Source organism: Dryobates pubescens, chromosome 3 (genome assembly GCF_014839835.1).
Source record: "Dryobates pubescens isolate bDryPub1 chromosome 3, bDryPub1.pri, whole genome shotgun sequence".
Lineage (NCBI taxonomy): Eukaryota > Metazoa > Chordata > Aves > Piciformes > Picidae > Dryobates > Dryobates pubescens.
Genome location: NC_071614.1, coordinates 35,543,085 through 35,563,371, shown reverse-complemented (window position 1 = coordinate 35,563,371; position 20,287 = coordinate 35,543,085). Strand labels below are relative to the sequence as shown.

General features: G+C 36.6%; 1 protein-coding gene across 1 annotated transcript in view; it reads left to right on the top strand.

The window, feature by feature from the left end:
• MCPH1 (microcephalin 1) overlaps positions 1 to 20,287 on the top strand; it is a 35,579-nt gene that overhangs the window by 10,906 nt on the left and 4,386 nt on the right. The window contains exons 7-10 of the mRNA XM_054180176.1: positions 697 to 1,379; positions 8,909 to 8,947; positions 15,528 to 15,562; positions 18,516 to 18,680. Of these exons, the coding sequence (XP_054036151.1) occupies positions 697 to 1,379; positions 8,909 to 8,947; positions 15,528 to 15,562; positions 18,516 to 18,680 (922 nt within the window). The remainder of the gene's footprint in view (positions 1 to 696; positions 1,380 to 8,908; positions 8,948 to 15,527; positions 15,563 to 18,515; positions 18,681 to 20,287) is intronic.

Below are 20,287 nucleotides of genomic sequence, written 5' to 3'. Positions count from 1 at the left end.
TTTAATCTCCTTAATTCATGAACTTAACTAGATACACCATATATTTAAAAATACTATTCATGTTTAGTAAGCAAATTATATCAAGTTTTTCACTACAGGAGCACTTACAGAAGTCTTACTAAAAGATTAACTCAGTGTTAATGCATCTATTGCAACAATCATATTATAGAACTGGTTGTGAAAGGTATATTCTGAATAACCAAAGATACTATCCTGTTTCAGAGGAATTTATTGTGAAGACTTATGTGTAGATTCTGTATATCACCTTACAAGAATGGCTACAAGAAACTATCAATTTCATTAGATTTCATCTAATTTACAAAAGCTATGTGGTGGTGGTAATGCTGTGGTAGAAAAAAAAAAAACTGTTATAGCTAGCTTTATCAGTATAAAATCTTGCTATTCTCCACACCTGCAAGCATGAAAGAGTTGTGCTGCTGCTTTGTTTAAAGGAAGAACAGGACTTACGGATACTCACTACACATGAAGATATGATGGCTAAGGCTATTGTAGCTTCTTGTCGGCATGGATTAGAAACAAACCACACTCCATTTTCTGTGTAGTTTTTAATGACTTGCCATATAATATCCAGAGAAGCTGCTAAATCCTTGTTTTCTGTAGTAAGCTTACATGTATTTTACAAGTATTTGGTGCTCTTCTGTTAAATACACATTGTTACTTTTCATATTTTTGCAGGAGAACAAATGGATGATCGCATGAACTCAAGTTGTGATTATACTTGGGAAACAGATAAGAGACAGGAAACAGAGGCAGTAAAACACACCTCTGATGCTTTGACTGATGTTCAGGTATCTATGAGTGCATCAGTGAGTTCTCCCTCATGCAGCTATGGGCAGAAGAGCTTAACACCAAAACAGCATGGCAGAGGAAGCGTAAAGAAATGGATTTCACAGCATACTTTGGATGACAAATTGTCTTTTGAAAAGGAAGATCTAAAAAAGCTTACAAAGGAAAATCATAAGGATGAAAATAGCATGAGTACATCAGCTGCAAATGACGGGACTCTTCTACACTGCAAGAGCTTGGGTCAGATTACTTCTTATGAAAAAACAGCCACATTAAATACTGTTCCTGCTTTGATTGGCAGTATTTCTAACTCACCTACCAACAGTGAAGAACTGAATACTACTTTATTATATAGAAGCTGCCCTGTTGACAGAAACCATAGTGCTGCCCGTAAGATGAGGAAGAAAGTACAAACACCATCTAGTTGGAAACGGACTACCTCAAAACCAGGTGCATCAGGGTCTGAAGAGTTCTTAAAAGCAATTACTACACATAACAAGTCTTTTTGCACTGAAGATACTTCTTATGAAGACTTCTTTTCATCATATAATTTGAATGAAGAGTTAGTACAGGTACAAATACCAAAGGAATCACAGAATTCTCATGAAGTTTGTTGCAAAGTCTCTTCTACAAGCATGGACTTACTTGATGGGAGTTTCTCAAAGTCACATACTACCTCCAAGAAAAGTAGGAAAAAGTCTATTCCAGAAGATGATGTTATAGTAAAAAAAACAAATTAAACCAGCTGAACATCCTGGAAGTGTGCCATTAAATTATATATCAGATGGTGAAAAATTGACACTGCAGAAGCTCTAGTTTCTGATGATGTGAATAGGCTGCCTCAGAAGAATCGTGAAAAATCCTATGGATTGTGTTGACGCTACTGGTAAGTCATATCAAGCTGGAAAACGAAAAGGTATCATATACTCATGCAACTAAATTGCAAAATGAACTGCCATCCCCAAGGGAAAAATATTGCAGAATTACACCAAGAGAAGAAAATGCTGCAGTACTGACTTTTGTGTGTGTAAAATAAACGACTCCCTAGGATCCGATACAACACCTATTTTTCCCGTACATTGCAGAAAAAAAGTTGCAAGAGATAAAGAAACTTTGCTCACAAAACGCAGTGCAAGCACGTGAGCCACCTTTTCCCGTAGTGTTTGGTATTCTGTAAACTTAATTTAGCCATTCAAAATTAAGAAACCAAGGACTTCCTGTTCTAAATGTTACAGTACTCTTACATGTTAACTCTTTATCATAGAGTCCCTTGTTCAAATTATTTTTATTTCACAAGTTAACATTGCTGCTTCAATTTAAGTTAAGGGCATAATCTCTACTGGAAAAATACTTGATTTAGCAATTTCCACCTTCTGCTTGAATAAGACATTTGAGGGCATATTTGAGAGTTGCAGTGTAGGCTGCTTTTAACCATGGCTTTTTCATGGAACTGATTTTAGCTTTTTTCAATTTAAGTGTTCGAGTTGGTTATTTCAATGTAATTATTTACTAGAATATTGACTCCCTGAAAAATGCTGCTAACTTGCATTGGGGTAATTGCTTTCAGATTTTTGTCTTTTGAGTTCTGTTTGTCAAGCTTTACGTAGGATTAAATAATTGTACGTTTTAGTAATTTGTTTTCTTTAAATTCTGCAGTAGTACATCAATAAAGTGTATAAAATTACTAATTTCAAGGGATCAACAGACTTGGAATGAGACTAATGAAATCAACTAGTGGAAATGTTGAACATAAACTATGCCTGTATGTGTGGGTAGTAAGTTGCTGAACCCTGAGCTACTGTTTGGGTTCACTACATGTGAATTTTAAATACCTGGGGTGTGTCATTATAATGCACTTCCTTTTGCTTAGCCTGTATCTGGGGCTGAAATACTGCACGTTTTTATCACCTGCTGACCCCTCCCCAGCAGTGAAAGGAAATTGTGAAAAGGAGAGAAGACCATTGGGCTGAAATGGAAGCCAATTTAATGACACAGCTAAACTCATACCAATGCCAGTATAAAGTATGCAAAGTTACACTCTGTCCAGCAAATGTATGGTATGGGAAAAGCAATTCTTAGGAGCAAGAGAAGGAAGAGGAAACAGGGTCAGGAGGAGCCCAAGCAAGAGACCCCATCCTCATCAACCTTCCTCCTTTAATAATGAGCATGATGTTTATGGTATGGGTTACACCTCTGAGACAGCTCATGTTAACTGCTCTTGTTGACTTCAAACTACTCATGGTCTGCAGACCATGGCTGGCCTCTAATTCTGTCCCAGCCAAACTGAAACAACAGTGTCCTGGTTTGAGGTCAGGCAAATCCTCTCTTGCCCCTGAAATGGATTGCTGAAGTGATGGAAAGTTTAAATGGAAAAGCAATCAGTGTTTTACAGAAGTTACAAGCATAGTGACAAAAGTAACCCAAAGCATACAGAATCCCCTATAACACACCCAAAGCCTCCCCACACTTCCCTGCTCCCCACCTGAGAGTATACCCAAACCCCCCCGGGCTCTTTCTTCCCTGCCTCCACTGCTAGGCTAGTTTCAGGCTGGCCAGGTCTGAGACTGCCCTTCCCCTTCTCCTCCTGGCTTTAGGCCTAGCCAGGCCTAGGAGGCCTTCAGATGCTCCCTGTTGGGTAATGGTGGGGGAGTATCTGCCAGAGTAGCAGAGAGGGAAAAAAGAGGAAGTAAAAGACTTTGCAGATGGATTTATAGGGTACAGGACTTTATGGGTATGAAGTATGCTATTTCCTGTGTCTATACAGTGGACTGGACACTTGGGACACCAGAGGGGCAACTTGTGTGGCAGGAACAGGAGGCATCCAGCCTAAACTGCCACAAACAGTTGATGCAGGTTGTATGTTACACAACTACAAATGTGCACCCTTAATGCATGAGCCCACCATATATGGTTCTTGCCACATGGCAATGTACTAGATGATGATCCCTAAATTGTATATTTACTGATGTCAAGCAGTCGTTTTTTCAATAAACACTCATGAAAATAAATGAGGAAAGAGAAAAGGTTTTAATGCATGTAATATTAGAGTTAATTCTGACTTTTAAATTCTAATGATTAAATGTTGTAGCATGTTATGCTTGCTTTTTCTTTCACAACACACAAAAGATTTTGGAGTAGAGGAAAAAAACAGTATTCAGCAGATGAAAGTTATCTGATGTTTATCCTTTCTATCCTTTTTGTTAGGAACTTCTATAAGTCTCAACTTGCCTTTCTAGCAATTTTGATGCTATTTACAATTTACCAGTGATTGCCATTTTTCACAAGTATACCATATTCATCTTTGTGCAATTGTTTTGTAGTCAAGTAAAACCTCAACTGTGACAGCTCAAATGAGCTCACTAACAAATGAAAAAAAATAATGAAAGGTGAGTAGACAGGATTCTGTCATTCTACTCTGCTCTGGTGAGACCTCACGTTAAGTACCACATGCAGCTCTGGAGCCCTCAGCACAAGAATGATTTTTAAACTGTTGGAGGAGGTCTTGAGGATGGCTACAAAAATTATCCCAGTGCCCAGAGAAGAGAAGGCTGCAGGAGGACCTTAGGACTGCCTTTCAGTACTTAGAGGGAGCTTCTAAGATGGTGATCTTTTTAGCAAGGCCTGCTGTGACAGGACAAGGGATAATGACTTTAAACTAGAAGAGAGTAGATTTAGACTAGATACAATGAAGGCTTTTATTTTTTCACAGTGAGGGGGGAATTCTGGCTGAGGTTGTGCAAAGAGGTAATACAAATTCCACCCCTAGAAGCTCTCAAGGTCAGGTTGGATGGGGTTCCAAACAACCTGATCTAGCTGCCTATGTCCCTGCTCACTGTGAGGGGCATGAACTTTTAAAGGTCACTTCAACCTAAGGCATTCTATGATTCTGTGATTTTTTTCCCTAATGATACAAGTTCTATGGAATAAAAAAATCCAATTTTAAACTTGCTACTGTGATTTTATGATGGAATCATTTAACTTTTTTTTATTTTTCTGCCTTTGCTTTAATGTGAGTTATTTTTTTGTCCCTGTTAATAACATAACATAGAATACATAGAATAAACCAGGTTGGAAGAGACCTTCAAGATCATCGCATCCAACCCATCAACCAATCCAACACCACCCAAACAACTAACCCACGGCACCAAGCACCCCATCAAGTCTTCTGCTGAAAACCTCCAGTGACGGCGACTCCACCACCTCCACACAGGCAGCCCATTCCAATGGGCAATCACTCTCTCTGTATAGAACTTCTTCCTAACATCCAACCTAAACCTCCCCTGGTGCAGCCTGAGACTGTGTCCTCTTGTTCTGGTACTGGCTGCCTGGAAGAAGAGACCAACATCCGTCTGTCTACAACCTCCCTTCAGGTAGTTGTAGAGAGTAATAAGGTCACCCCTGAGTCTCTTCTGCAGGCTAAGCAACCTCAGCTCCCTCAGCCTCTCCTCATAGGGCTTGTGTTCCAAACCCCTCACCAACTTTATTGCTCTTCTCTGGACTTGTTCCAGCAAGTCAACATCCTTCCTAAACTGAGGGGCCCAGAACTCAAGGTGCGGCCTAACCAGTGCAGTGTACAGGGGCACAATGACCTCCCTGCTCCTGCTGGCCACAATGTTTCTGATGCAGGCCAGGATGCCATTGGCATAGAAAAGTGCTTTTTTTCTGTATGTTGTATATTATTTGAAATCTGATAAATACAATATATTTTAAAAGCTAAAGAATTCTTTTCACTCATGCATATATATATACAGTTAGAAATAATCCATATAAACCTTAACTTATGTCTGGTATAGATTTTAAATATCAAACACTTTTCTTGGCTATTGCTTTTACTTGTCTGTTTAGGTCAGTGACACCATTAGCCAATGTCTTTAATGAGAGGAAGTAAGGTTTTAGAAGCTTGCTTTCTACAGACGACATGGAACATGTGATTATCTTTTTTTTCCCCAAAATAGAAGAATAATATGCTGACTACTCTGAAACAAACTTTTCAAGTTCTAATGCTTAAATTGTAGCAAACTTGAGGTTTGTTTGGAGGGTAAATTCAAGGCTGTCCAGTTCTTTTGAGCAGCACAAACATAAATAAGGCTACTTATTTTAATTTTACTCTAAGTCATAAATCAAATTAAGAAATACCACAGATACAGGCATGGAAATTAAGTAGATACTATAGGATTTTTAGAAGATGCTTCCCTATTCAGCTTCACTTTGTTTTCTGGAGGTGGAATAAATTCTCTATCCTGATTAAAGCAGCCATACCTGATAAATTTCACTGTTCTGTAATCAGTAAGTGCTGTCCAATTGGCTTTTATGTATCAGAGCCTACATTTTTAGCAGTTAGAAACCACAGGAAAGTGGCTTTTCTCTGTAATGAATATAACTTTATGGAAATTAAATGCTGTCTGTCATGACAGTTAATGGTATGTGTTACCAGGGGAGTCTAAGAACTTCTTTGTCATTCATGTTCTAAACGGTTTTACTTTGTAACCCAGTCCAATCTTATAACTTGTAGCAGGGCTGCTGGTAGGGTAAACTTGCACTTGAACTACGCATCTTAAAATGTTAATACATGCTCGGATTTGATGAATTCTTGTGACTTTTCGTTTAAAGCTACAACAATAAATAATATTGTGCAAGGAATGCAAGAGAACGCTTTTGAGCTTTTATCATCCTAAAGCTATTTAGAAATTTGAACTGGGACTTAGTGTTATTTCCAGTCTTAAAAATAAACTTAAGGTTTAGCTGAGTGAATTTTAGATATTTATGGTGAATAGGGGAAGCAAACATCATCTTAGTTTGCCAAAAGACATAAACGAAGACCCATCATAGTGTAGCGTGGTTCAATGTTAAGATGGGCAGCATGGAGTAGTATTATATTATTTGGTGCAAAAATGGTCAAGTTTAATTTAGTTGAGAGTTTTACGTGAGGTGCTAGCTGTTTGATGCTGCTAAAGTACTGATTATATCTAAAAATCACACGTATGAAAACTTCCTTCGATTTGATACCTTTTATTTCCTTCAATTGCAAAAGACAAGTCACTAAAAACGTTGTGTGATGTCCTCTATTGACATTTTATTCTGTCCCTTTTAAAAGGAAATGATGGACAAAGAAAACTTTCTTGCTTGATTCCTTATTTTATCTTCACAAAAAGCAAGAGGCAAATATTTCTGAACAGGGGAAGAGCTTGAGGATTATTTTCATGTAGTCAAATTTACAAAGAGTCATAAAACTTATCCTAAAGCACATAAACTTGATAAAATTGTTTTAAACTGTTAGCACATTCTGTTTGAGAACCTTTCAGAAGACTTGAAAAACTTGAGTTTCAAGTGCCAGAAACTTGATGTTTGCCCATGCTGGAGTAATAACTGCAGTAATAATAACAACAACAAAAGTTATTAAATAGTCTGTGCCATGAGGGTTACCAATGATGACAAATTCAGATTTTCTTTCTTCATATTTGGATTATATAACTGTAGATAAGTACAAAAGAGTAGCTATGATATAGCTTAATTTCAGTGGTACTTCACCATTGTTGAACTAGAACACTGTAGTTAACTTGTGTTTGATTGAACAGAAACTAGCTCATCATGCTTAATCATTACCTTAACTTGAAGAAAATATAAAATGGAATCTTGACAATAATCTGGTGCAGGTCTTTACACTGGTGATAAATGATCAGGAATTAAGTTACAAATTAAATTATTAATTAAAGTCAGCCTTATTTCTTATAATATTTTAGAGGCCTATCACAGCTGATGATTTTTGGTACCTGTCATTGAACAATGTTTTGGCAGAGAGTTTAAGGTTCTGATGGACCACAGTAACATGACTTAGCTGTGTGTTTGCACTAATTTTAGAGATAACTAATAGTAGATGAAATTGTTTCAAAAAGTTCTGTTGACCTTATCTGAAGATGAAAACCCTGTATTTGTGACTGAGTAACTGCTTTAAATAGAAGCAGTGAGGAAAAGACAGACAATAGTAAAGCTTCAGACCTACAGAATGAAACGGATGGAAAGTGCCTGAGAAGTCCTGATAGTCAGGAGGTAAGCCACAGAAACTGGACTGCAAGAACCCTGAATTGATAATCAAGAGGAGGTAACAGACTTTGACTTCTGTTTCATTGTAGATACAAAGAATGAGTGAGTGTGAACCATGACTGGAGAGAGGACTAAACATGCAAGTCTCGAGACTTTAAATCTCAAGTCGGGAAAGAGCTGTGGAGCTTGAGCATTGAGGCCAAGCTGCCTGCTTCAAGCCACCCCTTCAAAAAAACCCCAAAACACCAGATGGGTCCACAGGCCTGTGTTTTACCTCCATCTACCTAGGGTAAAGCAATGGGAGGAATGAGCTGCTTACAACTTATGCTATTAAAACTTCGTTGATCAAAAGATAGATCAAAGTTTTTCATCTTTTGCAAGCAAGCTAATTTTTCAGACAATTCCTAAGGTTACTGCTTATATGTGTTAATCCACAAAATACTGCTTTTCAGCAGCCATATTAAAGTACATGCTTATGAATAGCACCTTTTAATAAATGATAGGACTGATATGCCTGCTTGCATGCACAATCTCCCTCTTAATAGCTGTCTTGATTGGCTTACTAAGTGTTTGAAGATATGTTTAAGACCGTGAGGTTGTTTCATATGAGTACAATGTGTACTGAAAGCATTGAAAAAGATCTAGGCACTATTACTTCAAACTTCAATATCTCTGTGTTCACAGAAATTGTGAATTTTGTAATTATTTAAATAAAGTAATTTGGCTGAGTCTCTGCCTATGTTTAATATATGGGGTTTGAAACATTGGAAACTAGGAGTTCTACAACTAGTTTATTTACAGGTTCAGATAGTGAAAGATTAAGTCAGGTGCTTAAGATTTTTCTGTAACTGAAATACAATAATGAAAAAACCAATAATGTGGGTATCTTAATTATATATAGCTATGAGTATGTGCTATGATAAAACACTTGGTGAGAGTTTCATTTCTCAAGATTGCATTTTTCATCTCAAGTTTTTAAATTTGGTTTCTAGGTGATGGAAACAAAGTTTGAGTGCCGTGTTACTGATGGCTCTTGCACAGTTTATATTGAACAAACAAGCCCAATGGGAGATTCAGAAAAATGAGAAGACTCCAAAAGGTCAGTTTAACTGCACATATTGTTAAGCTCTTTCTTGGAGAATCAGTGAGCTCCTTTGTATATATCAAGAAAGAAATCTGTTCCCTATGCACTTTAAAAGCTTTTCTGAATCTCATTTCTTTCAAGTGTTATGTGAATGGTGTTCAAAAACGATACGTGTACTAGAGAGTTGAGCTCCATGGTTACATTTTAGTGGCAGAATCCATGCCAGTTGACATCATAAAGGAGGTTGGTAGGTCAGCTCAAATTGGGTTTAGCTGAAAAGCCACTGAAGTAACCTGAAAAAGATGTCTATCCTTTTTGGAGTAGTTACTAAAAGGGGTAGGTAAAGTTTTTAGTTAGTTTTATAGCAGAAAAGGGGATGTTTCTGCAAGATAAATATTCATACAAGTTCAAGTAAAGCTAAGTTCTTACTTTCTGTTAACTTACTATTTGAGGCCAGTTTGGATGGAAAAAGAGGTCTTTTCCAACCAAAACAGTTCTGTTTCTATGAAACCACTAAAAGATGTATGAAGTAATTGATTATATGAAATAAACTAGACACTTGTTTCATTGGTAGATATTGGTGGAGTTTCAAAGAGACTCATCACAGATTTTGATCCTCTTATGTAAAAGTTCTGAGCAGGTAGAGGAGGCGGCTGTTCAAACTTTAAACACCCTGAAGATGGGATATTAATCCCTGTGGACCAGTGATCTTCTCTGAATTTCATTTATCATTGAGTTCTTGAGTGCATCTTATTGCTTATTATTTTCCTTAAGATTTGTTCAGTTTTTCCTATATTGCTCTCTACAACTACCTGAAGGGGGGTTGTAGTCAGGCAGAGGTTGGTCTCTTCTCCCAGGCAACCAGTACCAGAGATCAGGTTGGGGAGGCAGGACCTGCCCTTCCTAAATCTATGTTGGCTCCTCCTTTTCTTTCTGTCCTATGCTGTTTATGTAGGCATGCTTATGTACTTGACATGGAAGAGTTCTAATCAAAGTTACCTATGATGGCACCATCAGCTAACAAAAGCACTGAAAACAGAGCAGTTTATAATGGCAGCTGCAGGCATGTTGGTGGGTGGAGATAAGTAAGATTTTCAGGAATCTTTAATGGCTGCAGGAGCCAGGGTTTTTTATTTAAAACACCACCACCACCCTGTAACCCTGGGAGATTTTGTGTGTTGTACTTATTCAAATGCAGCACATAAAGATAGAGTCATAAAATTGGCCTATAGGTTTGAACATCCTAGTTTTGAGATGCAGCAACCCCTAACTGAGGATAGTTCCAGGTTCTCATGCAGAGTTGGTAAGGATAAACAATGTGGATTAATGCTTCTGAATGTCAGCAGGTGGCTTCCCTGGTTTAGAAATCCAAGTTGATGATGCTGGATTGCAAGGATGAAATAAACCCTTTTCACATTGTGATGCATTTTTCAGTTCTATGGAGGACAAAATCAAATAACTAAAAGGGATAAAGCAAAAAAATATTAGTTTCAAATTAGTTACAGTGGTGTTAATCTGTTAGTATGAGGACTGAGTGTTCATTCTATGGCTTTATGACAAAAAATGTTTACAGTCATTCTATTGCATTCTTGGATTTGGTGGTGTAAACGAAGCTTAGGTACAAGAAACAAATGCAACACTTTCTGGCTCAGAGCTTGAGAGTAACAATACATACACATTATGTAAGAAGTGAGGGCATGCAGTCTGTGCTTGAGATACATACCTCACTGCTGAAGGTATGTATGTGTGCTATAAATGAACTCTAATTACTGGCACATCACAATTATTTTCTAGTTTGGGCATACACTGTTACATATAACACTGAGTTCATAACCAGCGTGGCAGAAAATGAAACAATCCACTGGACTGCAGCTGGTTTGGCAAAGAGTCAGTGTAAAACTGAAACTCTTTTCCCTCTTGGCATCAGAAACTACCAGGAGAAAAAGCAACCGCTGGTTAGATGCTCTTTTGGGGGGAAATTTAACTCTTGGAAAAATGAACACCTGACATAAACCTGCTGGTATCTGGCATGGCTCTATAGGGCGGAAATCCTTTAGTTGATGGAACTGCTTTCTAAATTATATCCTTACAGATCATGGAAATTGTTGAAAACTGATTTGAACAAAAGACTTCCTAAACGCCATTCTATTAGTATTTAATGTGTCTTCATTAACATTTTTTTTCAATAATAAAAATATCACCATTCTTTTCTGCATTGAAATTAAACATTTTATGGATTAGTGGTGTGATTACTGTAGAATTCAATTATGAGGTCAAGTACAAGAATATAAGTATGCAACAAGCTAAATAGGAAAAAGTCATGCAGCACTTCTCAACAGATGTACTACTTCCAGCTACTATAAAGACTCAGAAATGCTGAAAGCAGTGGTTGTTGATCATAAGTATGCACTACAAAAAAAGTAACTGTTGAAAGGTGCATGTGCTTGTATGATTAATTTAGAATCCATCAAGACTCTAAAAATAAAGTGATTGGATTTTTTTAAGTATTGTTCTACCCATCATAGTTTTGCTGTTGCACCTCAAAATCTGAAGTATTCTTCAGTTGTTTGCTGTATTGACTAGAGGGCAGTAAAGCTTTAAGTCAAATTGTTGACTCCCATCAACAAATGGGTTACAATCTTATCAGTGGGGTATTTATTGAAGTTTGCAGTCTTGTGTCTTAACACAAACTTAACATAAATCCAGGCTTGACTTTTTGGTTCACAAACATCTTCAGGAGTATCTTCACCTGAAATTCCATTTTTATTGTCCTTCAGCACCAAGAAACACCTGTTCAAATGTAGAAGAAATAACACATTTTAAAGTTGAATAACTCTTTTGTCGTGTAGGTCAGTTAACATATAGGAAGTATCACATCTGTTACGTCCTGGAAAAAATTTACAAGTCTTTTTGAGCTAGTGAAATTCATGGTTTTTATTTCAGATGACAGAAAAATCTTGTTGGCAAATTCTAAAGAGATACTTGATACAAGCGTGCTAAAGGGAAAGCCAAAGCATGTAACTTATAACACAGCTGTATTCCAGACCTAAAAATTAATTCAGAAACAAGTGTGTTCTGATTTAGATATGTAACTCTTCAGGATTCAGATTAATGATAAATAAAAGGACCAGTTAATTTAATACCACGTTTTCTAGTGTTTTATTAGTAATAATCCTCCTACGAATGTGTATTAGAACTCGTAATGATGTTCACCAGATGTCTTTTTGCTGGTCAGGAAAAAAAATGCTAACACAAATTGATTATTTTTTTTTCCCCAATAAGAGCAAGATGTAACATAAAACAGATACAAAGAGCATAGAAGAAAAAATGCATAGCAAGAGGAGGAAGCAATTAACTTGAAAAACTTACAACTGGAAATTAAAACATAATTTTGCTAAGTTATCTGCTTGGTAACTAATCAAAGACTATTGCTTGTCATACTGAAGCAATAAAAACATTGGCAAATGTCCTCTAACTTGCAACAATATGCAAATTTGAATGCAAATGAAATAATAGTTTGGAAGAAATGAAATGTTTGTACATTTTTGCATGCATCCTTCTGCCTTCTTGAGTCTTTGAATCGCTTCAAAGTGTACTGACAAAACATTTGCCCAAAATAGTCACTGTACTGTCTTGTATGTTATGTGTCTTAGCATAAAAACTGACTGTGCAGGGTAATGTCAGGACAGGTTGTAGGTTTCTTAATGTGTGTGGATCCAGTGTTTTTAATTCCCTATAGATAAGTATGAAGGAATTGTTAACAAACATTGCTGCTCTGAAGCTGAAGAAGCAGCTGTTCTGGCATTGGTTTATAGTAATGCTAGTTTTGACCTATGTTTGGCAAAAGTAGTGGTCTCATTAATAATACTTCCATGACATTTCATTTGTAGAAAATTGTGAGGAAGGGTATTTTTCTGCATGTTCTGAGCAGGCACATCAGGATCTGACTTTTAAATCAGTACTGTACAAGGACCCCAGGAACCTAGTGCAGTTCTTTTGTGTAGATTCATCTTCTGACTTTTGGGCAGAGAGCTTCATTCTGATGTCAGTGAGTCTTAGCTTCAGATACTGAAGAGCACCGTGACCACGCTGAAGCATACATTTTTCACATAGGTGAGGTTTACAGCCATGAAAGATTGGATACCTTGCTTTTATGTCACGTTTTGTGCTTCCCAGGCTGTCACATCCCAGCATCCTTTAATGTACAGGAGTTTAAGTTTATTCTACTTCAATAACATGTATTAAGACACTATGAGATATCCTCACTGTATAATTTGGCTTTATGTCCAGTTTCAGTCATCTGACCTAACCTGTGCTGTAGAGTGCCTCATAACGTCAGTGCTTCTGCCATGAGAAACCTTACTTAAAGTCTTACTATGTCTTTCTGAGTGTATATAAATTAAAATTTTCAGTTTACATTATTTAATATTCAATATGAATTATATTAATTTTATGATATCTTTATTTTTGTTGCATTGTTACTATTCTTGCTCAAACTCTGTATAAAACTCAAATGTGGAACTGAAACTGAAGATCTTGGAACTTCCACAAGCAATTAGATGTGGCTGCTTACTTGAAAGTATTGGGGTAGAAAGTCTTTTGGCAGAGGAGGCACCATATTTTAGTTTCAGAAAAGTTCATGCTTTCTTCAACTGTGAGGTTAGCAGTAGGCAAAGGTATCATCAGTAAGTACTGCTCATAAGAAATTAGAATTTGGAAACTTACATTTCTAAAAATACTTTGTAGAATTTCCCTCAAATAAATACTTCAATATGAAAGTTTCATCCTTTACTCATTTGAAGTTTTACTCCATTCTATTAATGATTGTTATTACATTTTGACGTGTATATGTTTTATTCCCTGAAGTATTGTATAGCTGGCATAATGTCTGAATGTATGTTTATCATGAACTTAGAAAATTATTGAGCTTGCTCTGCTGTGTTGCTTCTGAAGACTTAAACAGTATCTGTGGTTTGTTTTTCAAAATTACCCAACCATGGAATGAAATTACCATGTATATGTTGAAAAGACTACTGCTTATGTTATCTTTAATATCTAGCTTCTCCATGGCATCTAAATTGGTTTTTTATTTATGCAGAGATTGCTCAGATAATGAGCAGTTATGGTGCACACTGTTAATCTACAGTCTGTTAGTCTGCAAAGGTAATTCCAGTGTGACATACTGCTTGAACCCTTAATGAAGAACGATTTTGTACTGATAACAGGATGGATGGAGAAGCTTCAGAGTATGTTCTCTCTTCTGTGGTTCATTACTAGGTTAAATGAGTTGCTCTGAAGTCTCTTTGGCCTGTGCTCCAGCTGTAATCCAAAATATTTTTATGGTCTCAGCTGAGTACATTACTCAAAGAAAACTTAATTTTAGTGGAGATTTTGGCAGCTTACCACTTGTGGTTTGGTAATATATTGGCAGGGCAGAAATGGGAATAATTCTTTCTAACAGAGCAGCACTTATTTAGAGAAACAATTTGAAATTCATACATTGATTTTGAAATTTAGGAAGAGTTGATTGAAATCATTGTATACAAGTCAGTCGACCTACTTTCTCCACAAAATTGAAATGCTTGTGTATACCTACTTGTGCATGTTTATGTAGCTGCAAGTAATTTTTAAATCTTTTCATACATGCATATTTTTATAACCATGTTATATTGGACTAGATGACATTTAAAGGTTCCTTCAAACCCAATGCATTCTGTGATTTTGTAATCCTATGTAATATTCAGTTACTTATTTCTCTGATGGTGCTAAAATTAATTTTCTGTTCTATCCTTACCTCTGGATGCTTGAAGCTGTCATGGTAATTGCTGGTGAACAAATGATACATCTTCCTCTCCTGACTTCTGTAATACGAGTTCTTAAAAAGCTTATTTAAAATCTGTATTGGGCAAAAACTCCTAAGCTATGGAAGAATATTGTAGGGAAGTGGAGGGTTGCTTTCTAAGGTGTCTCAGAATTGCTGGTTAAAGGGTGCTGTTCCCTTTGAGTATACCTTGTGTATTAAATTACTCAGAGAACTACACAAGATTTAAGAGTGAAAACGTGTTTAAAACCTGGACTTAAAATATTGAAGTTATCAAAAAAAAAATTTAAAAACCTACACTATGAAAGTTATTAGAGTTCTAATTTACAATAAATATACTTTTGTTGCTGCAGCGTATCAGCCAGCTTCTGCATTTCTTTCGAAAGAAACTGGAATAATTGTAAATTGCAAGTTGCCTTTTCCTTTCCCCCGATCAGAAGGATAAGGAAGGATAAGGAGGATAAGGCAGAAGAGGAATACTTTCTTTTTCTTTCTTTTTTTTTTTTCTGTGTCATCCCAGACTGGAAAAGCCTTTGCTTTTTATTTTTAGTAATGAAAACTTACATTCCTGCCTTCTGCTGTACTGGATGTTTTGGTGTCAGATGCGATGAAGGGATTTGCTTCCTCCATTGTCCTCAAAGTTCAATACTTGTAGTAGATGTGTTAATTAATACAACCTCATCTACAGATAATACTGTAATTATGAAGTAGTTTAGTTTCTAATTTAAGATTTATTTTTCAAAGGGGATGTTTTCTCGTCTCTTTTACAACTAGCTGACAAGGACACTGGTTATGACAAATATGTCTTCTGAATAAGTATTAAACATCGTTACTCTTTAGTCATCACACCACTTAAACTTGAATGTTGATAATCTTTTTATGTCTATAAAAAATGAAATTTATCTTTGGGTTGTATATTAAAACAGTTTATTTCTTTCTGTATTCCAGCTGGAAACACATATATACATGTATTTTTCATTCCTGTCTAGATATACTGTGTCTATTTTGTGTTGCTGTGGTGCAGACTAAAGTAGTTGTTCTATAGGTGAGCGCAACAGGGCTTCAGAGCAATGAAATTAAAACCTTAAGCAAGTTTGAATTTTTCTGAAGGAAGTTTTAAAAGGATTGTTATGGAGTAAATGGTTTTAGCCCAAGATTTAGCTTTTTCACCAGACATTGTAATTATTTCTATAATAATCTGAAACATCAGTTCAAAATGTTTTCTTTTACATAAATAGTTGGTGAAGAAATATCAATTATAGGCTTTTTTGCCACTTAGTTTGAAAACATTAGATGCAGCTGCTACTGCCTGTTTGGAGGGAGAGTTAATTTTCTGGCACACTCTTATCATTCTCCTAAGTATTACAGCATCAAGCGCATCCAACAAAAACACAATTCCATATTTTATGTTGCACTTCAACATTTTTTTAAAAATTCTTTTTCAAAACTTGAGATATTTCTGCTGCCCACAAATCTGTTTCAGGTTTGAAGTAACTGGCAATTACACAGATATAAGTACTCAGAAGCAGCATTTAATGGCTGTCCTTTCAGAAGTTCTTTGCAAATGGCTGTCAATAGCTTTTAGCAAGTATACTAATATATGCCTGAAACCATAGAATAGAATTAACACTTTCCTTTAATGTGACTGGATGCTAGTAACACAAAGACTATCAAGTGTACTTAGCAAGTCATGTAATACAGGATTACTGTCAGGGGAGGTAAAGATAATAGATAGGTATAATGCAGATGGAAATAGTGAAAAGCAGTGCCTATAATCTGCCTAAAACAAGAGAATAAATCCTGTCAGAGACAGGGGAAAAGTTCTTTTGTTGAAAGAGTTAATTACTACATTATTTCTTCCATGTTGCTTGTATGTTGATTTTTTCCTACCAGCCAATTAATATTTCATTAAATAAGGCAATTGCTTTTCTTCAGAATTTCTTTTGGCTGTCTACAGTTGTAGGCATTCATCAACCACCTTCTTGAAGAACTAAGTAACAGAAAATAGTCCTGCAGAGTGCAGCTCAATGGTCAAAAGCCAATTCTACTACCTGGTAGCTGCAGCCTCAAAATAGTTCATTAGAATTTAAAAATCATCAGTGATTTCATGGCATTGGATTTTGAGATTATTAAATGCCACTCACTACTTTTCAGACAGCAGCTTCTGTATTTCTGAACCAAAAATTCAGTGAAATTTTGCTGCAAACCTGCAGCCGTCTGCTTTTGCAGCTGAGTAAAGTATCAACTGGTAAGTTTTCTCTATAATTTCTAAGATACCTTAGATTCAATTCTTGTACAACAGGACCTTTTCCTCTCATTCTAAGGAATTTTACATAGATGTAAGAAGGAACTAAGAAAAGGTTCAGGCTGAGCATTGAAAAGTCTCCCCTGAGTGGGCAGGCTGGGCAGGGCTACTGCCTATAGTTGCAGTGTTGGAAAAACATTCGCTTCTAGGCTATTTCAAGTTAAAACCCTTATAATCAAAAGGGAATAGTAAATATTCTAGTAGCACTGAAAGCCATACATCCAAGGCCAGAATTCTCACTGGAGTGAAAGTCTGTGGTTTGTTGTTTTGGGTTTTTTTTAAGTGTTTCCACAGACTGTATCACTTTATGAAGTGAATTTGTTACACTGTTTTCACAATTCATTTATTTGTTTGAGGCTTCCTAACAAGTAGATTGCTGCATTCTCTTTGAATAATGCTTTGCAGTTTTGTTAGCATTCCTCTAAGTACTGTTTGTTTTAGCTGGGATATTTTGGGAGTTTCAAGAGAGTTACTTTCTTTGGAGTGAAATGTAGTGAGAATGAAGTAACCCCAGAGGCTTCTGGAAATGTTCTGAGTGCTTTCTATCAGTGATTAACTTAAATGTTTTACCTGAGGGGATGACCGTTGTGACAGATGCGATTTTGTTTAAGGTTGTGTTTAATTGTGTTATCTTGTGTAGCATGCCCTGGACATTTCCAAGTGGCAGCAGAGAGGACACTGAAACTGGGCTTTCACTTGCAAACTTTGATCATTTGTAGTAATTATTTATAAAAGTAACCGTGAGTTTTTCTCATGCAACAGCTTTTCTCTGGTGATACCAAGATCTCAGGTTTTATGGTGATACACCGATACGCTTCAACCTAGCTATGTATTGGAATTCCAGTTATAGGGGGCTATTCTGGATCTTATCTTTAAACGTATATATTTCTTTGAAATTGTATTTAAGTGAATTTGTAACAGGAAGGTTGGCTCAGATGCGTAGGTAGCAACCCAGAACTTTAGGATATCTTTCTAAATTTAAACACAGCAGTTTATTCAGATGCTGAAAATGTAGTAGTTTATGATTAAACCCTCTTAAGAGTACTGTGTCTAAATGTTTACATCTCTTGGTAATAGTTTTTTTGATAGTACTACAAAAGCAACCAAGACTGAGGCTGTGTTGTACCAGGCATTGTACACAAACTGTGTTAGATAATTCCTGACTCAAAAGCTTCTATTTAAACAGACAAGATACATCTGGGCGACAGAAGAGCTTTGATGTGCAAGTAGATATGACTGTGTGATGACAGAAAAGGGTCTGTTTGGACTCTCTGGAAAAGCTAATGAATTTAGGGCTGGCAAATGGGTAGAGGCTCAGTAAGAAAAGCATAAGGAATTATTAGTAAGGAAAGAAATGAAGTGAGTTTAAGTCAAGTTGTATTGTGTATATATGCTTTTATAATCTGCATATCCAGACAACATTGTCTGGTTGGTTTTTTTCCTTATCCTGTTTTTAGGAATCAAAATATAGTAATTCAAGCAGTGAATAAACTTGGAAACTTTTTGTTCTCAGAGGATGTATGTGAAACACCAAGTCATGTAGTTGCAGGGAGTCCTCATCATATCTTGAATGTTTTGCTGGGAATTGCTCATGGGTGTTGCATTGTTTCTTTTGAAAGGGTAAGAAGTATTTTTTTTTTTAAACAAAACATTTTTTAATGGCTGAAATATCAACCATATAACCATGTTTGTGTCCATTCCACATATAATAGTGGAAAGTTCAGATATTCAGGCTTACCTAGAGCTAGTTCAATTGGAAGAAATTTTTGTGCGTAAAGCTCTGTTACCATGACTTTCAGTACTTCATCTAACAAAAGTATTTCTGTATTGCCTGAGTTAGTATGTTAGAAATGCCTGAAGTCTCATCTCAAGGATGAGAAACTCATATGCATTATTTTTCAACAAATGAAAGGCTAAACAAACCATCTCTGCTCAACATTAGCCAAGTCACATTATTCACTTTGATTTTTTAAAGTATTGATTTAATATATTTCTGTTTTGCTCTGAAACATATGTTATTTTCTGCATTGGTGAAAATGAAGGGGAACTGTTAGGTATTTTGATGCACAAACCTTAAAATAGGAAAAATGCTAAGAATAGCTATTTGTAGATTAGTAGTCTGGAGATTTTGTAGTTTACAGATATGTTTTGCAGACATCTAGATCAAATAACCACTGTATATGTTCAAAATTTCTTATAGACTACCACCTACAGTTCCCAGACTGTTTCTGTAAAGACAAGATAATCATGACTTGCTGTACTGACTCTGGCTGATATGGAGCCTGGTGACCAAAACAGTGTTGATAACACACCAAAGTTTTAGCCATTGCTGAACAGTGTTTACCCAGCATCAAGGTTTCTCAGCAAGTGGGCTGTGGGTGTCCAAGAAGTTGTGGGGAGACTTTGCCGTACCATATGACATTACATGCAGAATATAAATGCAGTAGGAGTTTTTCCAAAGCAGCCATTCCTTGTGGACCAACTGAGCATTGATTTGTTGGTGGAAATGATTACTTTTACATCACCTGGTGCATTTTTTTTAAACTTTTTCCCCCCCTTCTCTTACTGTCTTCATCCTAACCTACCAGGTGTGGGGGGGTATTCTTACTTTTGTCTGTCCAGTTCTCTTCCCCATACTGCTGGGGCAGGGAGTTGAGCAGTGGCTGGGTGGGCCAGCTCAGGGTTATCTGTCAGCCCAGAGTTAAACCAAATCAATTTCTCATTGTTATAAAAGAGATTAACCACTCAACCTGACATTCATCTTCCCTTGTGTTTCCAGCACTATAAAACATAGCTTTGCCCTTCTCTGGACATACTTCAGCACCTCTTGTAATGGGGGGCCCAAAACTGAGCACAGTACTCAAGGTGTGGTCTCAGCAGTGCTGAGTACAGGGTGACTTCCCTGATCCTTCTGGCCTCACTGTTCCTGATATGGGTCAGGATGCTGTTGGACTTCTGTCACATTGAGTCAGAACAAGTTGTAATTCCTTGGGTCCTCCTTCTGTCCCTTGTAGATGGGTGTCACATTTGCCAATCTCCAGTCAGCTGGGACCTCCTGGGTCAGCCAGGACTGCTGGTAAATTATTGATCCCCCTTCTCTGCTGGAGAAGGGTCATTGAGTGACTTAACTGCTATAGTTTAGTCCCAGATAAAGGCTAAACAGAATGAAATACATTGAAATATTTGCCCACATCTAGTTTTGTATGGAGTTTTAAACATGTAACAACAC